This window comes from Oncorhynchus tshawytscha, linkage group LG05, assembly GCF_018296145.1.
Source record: "Oncorhynchus tshawytscha isolate Ot180627B linkage group LG05, Otsh_v2.0, whole genome shotgun sequence".
Taxonomy (NCBI): Eukaryota; Metazoa; Chordata; class Actinopteri; order Salmoniformes; family Salmonidae; genus Oncorhynchus; species Oncorhynchus tshawytscha.
In genome coordinates this window covers 29190315-29197356 of record NC_056433.1, presented here as the reverse complement: position 1 = coordinate 29197356, position 7042 = coordinate 29190315, and the positions used below count along the sequence as shown (strand labels likewise).

The 7042-nt window shown below is 37.4% G+C and overlaps 1 protein-coding gene across 7 annotated transcripts in view; it reads right to left on the bottom strand.

The window, feature by feature from the left end:
* Positions 1 to 299: 299 nt before the first annotated feature.
* Positions 300 to 7042, bottom strand: part of itpk1a (inositol-tetrakisphosphate 1-kinase a) — a 65630-nt gene continuing 58887 nt past the window's right edge. For all 7 annotated transcript variants that reach the window (XM_042321774.1, XM_042321775.1, XM_042321777.1 and 4 more), the window contains one exon: positions 300 to 4891. In XM_042321774.1, the coding sequence (XP_042177708.1) occupies positions 4599 to 4891 (293 nt within the window). In that variant the 3' untranslated portion in view covers positions 300 to 4598. The remainder of the gene's footprint in view (positions 4892 to 7042) is intronic.

Genomic DNA, 7042 nt, shown 5'->3' with positions numbered 1-7042 from the left:
TTCTTCTTTGATAAATGTAAGTCCCCAAAGCTAATTTAGCAAATTTGTTATAAAAATCTATAGAAATTGATCTATGCTGCACTGACAGCATTTTAACAAGTAATAAAACAGCAAGGCCTAGAGTCAATCAAATCAGCCATAACCGGCAAACTGCATAGCATATCGTTGTTTTTGTTTAGGTAGTGTCACAGTGTAACAGTGTTGGTGTCAAATCCGTGGCCACACCCATCCCACAGAGTTAGAAGTTCAGAATGAGAAAGTGTAGGCTATATAGAAATAATGAGTCAAATTGAAAATCATTCAACAAAATAATGATTTAATTCAGCCTAATCAAGGTGTAGATTACAACACACAAACCTGTGGAAACATTTTCAGCACGGCTGCATGGGATTACTACAAATGCGACAAAGAGTATCCAAAAGCAATGTCCACGATCTGTATAACGCTTTGACAGCACCAACACAGTTACACATCCTACTTCGCCTAAACAAAAACAATTAAGATGGCCCTGATTAAATCTAGCCCTAAGTAGTTGACATTTATTCTGGATTTTACAGAGTAGTATACTAATTGTGTTCTGTCCTGAAAGATAAATATACAGAGTATACAATACATTAAGAACAACTGCTCTACATGAGAGACTGACCAGGTGAAAGCTATGATCTCTTATTGATGTTAGGATGTTAGGATTTTCACCCCTTATTGAAGTTCAGATTTTCAAGCCTTGAGACAAGGCTTAAGTGCCTTTGAACGGTGTATGGTAGGTGCCAGGCACACCGGTTTGCGTCGAGAACTGCAAAGCTGCTGGGTTTTTCACATTGACACCTTGTAGAGTCCATGACCCCGTCAAATTGAGGCTGTTCTGAGGGCAAGAGGGGGACTCAATATTAGGTGTTCTTAATGTTTTGTGCATTCAATGTATATTCACAATATACTATATAATAAATTATCATATACGTATCTCGAAGATCAGACTGACACACACAAAATTAAATTAAGGCTGCTGGGTCCCCTTGCAATCCCTTACAGGAAAGCATGACCATGTCGGCTCAGTAGGAACCTATAGACACATTTGACAAAGTCATTGATATGACAGAGATCCAATAGCAGGGATGGGATCACAGTAAACCAGTGGATCAAAACAAACAGATTGGAACCACTGAATTCATAAAATAAAATCAAAAATCTTCCTTCTCAGCACTAAAAGGAAATGTTTGTGCTTGCGAGCCTGTCTTAAAGTCCTGTTCCAGTCTTTTCACCTCATTGAACACCTGATTTACTTAGACACATCTCAAGGTGATCCAGGTACGATTATGACGTGACACAAGTGGGATGGGGGGGGTCTTTCCTCTTCATTCTCTATTGCTCCTTAATTGTTTCTCAAGCAGGGGGTGCAATGACATCAGGCCACCCCCTTGAATGGCCTACTCCTTGAAGTTTACAGTTGTCTAAAAGACATTTTGCTCACAACATTTTTACGCTTAAGTGGGTGTACATTACTTGGGCTATTGCTTCTCAACAGAAAAAGTTCAAATATCACTGGAAGGACATCTTTATAATATTTATGGTTGTGAAATAAATGATTGTAGTGATAGTGACTGAAGTGGTAATGGTAGTGACTGGTTATAGTTGAAAAGCCGGTAGATGGAACAACTGATTGGACAGCCTGAACAAGTTGGTTTGGATGGATCAAGAGTTACTATTACTGTTGGTGGGTTATTAAATGCCAATTTGACATTTTTGAATTGCTATAGTTTAAACAAATTCTGAAAATGTCCGTTTTAATGTTGTTTGTAGCTGAAATGGTTAAAGAGCAGTAGCATTTACAATGTCTACCACTGTGTTCTTATGGTTGGCATTGAATCCATGCATTTATGCACATTTTAGCAAAGTGAAATAGTTTAAAAAACCTGAATGGTTTTAAAGTTGGTCTTGTAGCATAATTGGCCAAGGACCATTTTGAATAGCTAACACTATATCCCTATGGTTCTCATTGAAACCCATGTTGAATGTATGCTCATTTTAAATGGTTATAGGTCAAAAAGTATAAATAGTATAACAAATCTGAATGCAAGCAATGTAAGTCGGGTCAGTCTAAACATCAAAGTTGGTTTGGTGTTGATAGTTTAAAAACAGCGAAAGCGATGAGTCTAGAATATTGACGCCTCGACCATCTTTTTGCCATTGAAATGCATTGTAGATCATTTTAAATATTGTTGTAGTTCAAAAGTATAAAATGCTATCAAAAAGATTCTCAAACAAGGTAATTTGAGTTAGTCTGCACATTTGGAAGTTGGTTTAGTGTTAATAGATTAAATAATTTAAGCACTATATTGAGTGGAATAAATAGAATAACTTGAAAAGGAACATTTACTGAAGTAAACCTGGTGTGCTTGCTAATATTGAATACTTATGGTTGTGAAATAGTTGTATTAATGGAAGTAGTAGGGTTTTAGTAACAATTAGTAATTTAGTAATAGGCTGTGTTATTTATAGTGACTTATTTTGGGGTGGTTTGTAGGTGTGGAGTTATTATAGTGTATTATATAGTGTTATTATAGTGTATTATAGTGAGCTAGTATAGTAGGCTAGAGTGAGTTCCATGTCAACATAAGCCCTAAGGTGTTAAGCTCTTCAAAATGGTTTTGTTTGAACATTCTGAAAATTGTGGTAGTGATTTCAGTTAAGAATGTTGAAGCCCACATTCAACCATTGAAATGGATGGGGATACAACAAGCTTTATAGTTTACGAGGTAGGAATGGTAGCAAAAAGCTCTGTTGCAGCCATTTAAGCCATATGTCAACATTGGGGTGGTGGTTGTAGCTGAAACAGATCAAGAGCAGTGGTGAAGCAACATTTTGCCTTTGAAGCAAATTTTTTAAAAATGGTTATAGTTTAAAAAGTATAAAAAGCATAAAATAAAATAGACAAGCAATCTACGTCGAGTCAGCATGTACAAGTCAAGGTTGGTTTGGTGTTTGTAGCTTTAACGGTTCAAGAGCAATTGCTCTATCCAAATACTTCCCAGGGGTGGTCAGGCATGGAGATGGGTGGGCATGAGGATAGGGACAACCAAGGGGTTTTGGGTAGTCGGCTTCACTTTGTATAACATTTATGCTTTAAAATAAAAAAACGTCCCATTCAAGCCTATGGAGCTTTTACGCACATATAAAACAGTTCTAGTTCAAAAATAATAAATGGTATAAAAAAAAAAAAACGTTTACAAGCAACCTATTCCAGACCAGTCCAGTCTGCACGTTTTAAAGTTAGAATAGCGTTTCTAGTTTAAGTGGTGGAAGACTAGTTAGGACCGGAATTCCATTGAAATGCATTGGGATTTATGCAAATACGATTGTAGTGTGAAAAGTATTCGTAGTATTAAAACGTATACTTTCTTTTCAAGCAACCTGAACAGTGGCTGTCTGGACTTTTTAAAATTTGTTTTAGGTTACAGGTTACAGCGGAATAATAAGTATGAACAGTTCCTAAAGTTGTTTTGCTTTAAGCAAGCACACTTAAGGAATCCAGAGTTGTCTTGCCTTCTGCAAGCACACTAATATTAAGAATATGTAAGACATCTTGTGGTCTTGCTCTCAGCAAGTACATTAATTTGTAACTGCCAAAATAATGGAAACACTTGAGTAAATGAGGGATACAAAGTATATTGAAAGCAAGTGTTTCCACACAGGCGTGGTTCCTGAGTTAATTCAATAATTAACATCCCATCCTGTTTAGGGTCATGTATAAAAATACTGGGTAGGCCATTATTTTGGCTACCCTGGCTATGGCCCCATAGGATGACACTGCCCCCATCCACAGGGCACGAGTGGTCACTGAATGGTTTGATGAGCATAACATTGATCTAAACCATATGCCATGGCCATCTCAGTCACCAGATCTCAACCCAATTGAACACTTATGGGATATTCTGTAGTGGCACCTGAGAGCATTTTCCACCACCTATAAAACACCAAATGATGGAGTTACAGACACGTGAAGAATCTATGCCAGGGCTCTCCAACCCTGTTCCCATAGAGCTACCTTCATGTTGTAACTAACCTGATTCAGTTTATTATCCAGCTAATTACTAGAAATAGGTGTGCTAGATTAGGGTAGGAGAGAACCTACAGGACGGTAGCTCTCCAGGAACAGGGGTGGAGAATCCTGATCTATGCCAAGATGCATTGAAGCTTTTCTGACATTTTGGACCCCATACAGTGGGGTCCAAAATGATTGACACACTTGAAAAATATAAGCAAAAATTACAACAAAAATAAAGAGCTCTATTTTCATGCATTTTCAAAAGTGTAAGTGCCTGGAGTTCGCCAAATGGCATTGGCACTTGGATTGAAACCGGTGCTATGGTCAGATTACATTTAAAAAGATAACTTAAACACTTTTTCTGATCAACTGTATAATAGAACACAAAAATGGAGCATACAATGTAGCTCAGTAATTTAATTATTTATTTGATCGTCATTTTCTTCTCATCTTTATCAAGGGTGTCAATTTCGGACCCCACTGTATATATCTATATATATATATCTATATCTATATTACATATAATATCTTGTTCTTCACTACTAGGGGCTGGGCATTATTGCGAGGAGGCTTTGGTGGGGATGGCAGACGCACAATGTTGTTGGAAGTTGGCCGAAACTTCAGAGTCGCACCCCAGTCCTTGATTGCCTCCCCTCTTGACGCAGTCTCCCTCTACGATCCAGGTGTTGGCCTCGTTTCCCAGGAGCATGCAGGGTTTCCCACAGTCGGCCAGAGCTGCGGCAGGGAGCTGTCCCCCGACCACGCTGGTCCTCTCAAAGGCCCGCTCCTGGAGAACACTTGTGAGATGACTCAGTAGGTCATCAAAGAACTCCGGGACTCCCTCATAACCTGAATAATAGAAAAGTTCATTTTTATAGAAATACCATTAAATAATGTTTAAAAAAAAAAGATGGGCAGCAGATTTACATGTTTCATAAAAGGGCACACAAGATGCATACAAATACAGGCATTCACAAAATACATCACAGCAACAAACGTAACTATGTAGAAAGGTAACTGTACATGAAGAATGTGACTTGCTTCAAGCTCTATAAAAGTATTTCTGTGGTAGTTGAAGACGTTTACAACCTATTACTTAAGTGAAGCAGTGAAATGTAGTCGAAGTTAAATATATAAAAGATCTAGTCTACTACATCAACCCTTATTACTTTGGAGTTTGGTAGTAGTAGACACCTCAACCAGACATAAATCAAAACAAGATTTTGAAATTACATCTGTGCCCAGTGGGAAGTTGCCCAGAAGTGCTAGAAGCAGTACATTGCAGTAATAATAAATGTTTTAGATAGGTAGGCCATGGTATAGCTATTGTTGATCGACTAGTGAGTGTTGGGTAGTGTATTGGGTTGAGCTGTGCGCAATGAGATTGAGGCTGTAACCTCATAAATAGCTTGGATTTTTTATATTTTAAATTGCATATTCAACAACTTACAAAATAATTTAAGCTAAAGATGGGATTTTATTTTAGGAATAAGACCCGTTTTTCTTTAAGCCAGGTGGTGGCTGGAATCAGCTACATTTATGCCTGTACTAGACTATGGTGATATTTTATATAGGAATGCTTCCTCAGTGTTTGAGATCAATTGACACCCTTTACCATGGAGCATTGAGATTTCTTTAAAACTGCAAAACCCTTACACACTACTGCACTTTATATACCAGGGTTGGCTGGCCTTCTCTAGTCACTCACAGGCTCAGTCACTGGTATACTTTTATATTTTTAACTAACATTTTATTTGTCCAGTTTAATTATTCAGAAATGTGCTGGGTACGCTCTTCGTTTGCAGAACTTTATCCTGCTAACTGTTCCAAAGGGCTTTTATGTACTCTGCGCCATCGGCTTGGAACGCCTTACAAAATAGTTCAACTGGAAGAACTTGTCCCGGTTGGTGTTTTTAAATCATTGATGAAGGATTGAGGCTGATTCCTTGACCCGTCAATGTTTTTAATTAGCTGTTTTAGGATTTCGTTATACTCCTGTGATTTCTATGGTTTTTACTAGATTACTTTTTCAATATTGTGTAATGACTTGGTGCCGCCTATCTTTGCCAGAACGCTCTTGAAAAAGATATCTCAAATCTTAAATGAGCCCTTCCTGGTTAAGGTTAAATAAAATAAGTTGTGCTTCCCCAGTGCTATAATTTGATTGGTAGAAGATTTCTGTTCTGATTTCAGATTTGAAAAGCAGAAGATTTCATACACTCTAGGATTTTGTCCAAGTTGTTGGGAAAGTGGTACAAATGTCAGTTGTTTGTAAAAGTTTAGATAAAAAGGTAGTTTGTGGTTACTAGAAGAAGTGTATCGCTTGATTGGTAGAAGATAATTATATTCCACTTTCAGATTTGAATAGCAGAGACTTTGACCAAGATTACATACGCTCAAAGTTTGTCTAACTTGCTGGAAAAGTGGTCAAAATGTCAGTTGGTTCAAAAGGTTGAGAAAGTTGATGCCGATACATTTAGACGAATGGCATGCCAAAGGGTGAAATTGTCATATGGTGCAACCGTCCGACTTTGAATTTGAACAAAAGGGTTGCAAAATTGGTATAAGAAAGCGATTAATATTTAACTTCGGCATACCCTTGTAAATGTATGTGATGATATAATAAAATAGAGCTAGGAAGGAATAATTATCTTTTAAATACTTCCACACATTTGAAAAACACTATCATCATATGGTGCAACCAACATTAAAAAGGCTATTTTTCACTACAAATACATTTTTCCTCCATGTGTCATGATACAACAAAGTCTATACTGTAGTGGACCCTCCAATTCAGAAAGATAATCACATTTCCCACAAATCTATCCTCTGTCATGATGGGATCATATTCAATGTCATATGGTACAACAACTGAATATACATACAAGCTTTTCAAAAAACTTTGCATCCTGACCAGAGCTCTAAATTGTTATAGCCTATGAGCATATTCGAGTTACTGTACTCTGAAGCACATGTTGTGCCCTAGAAACCCTGTAAAAA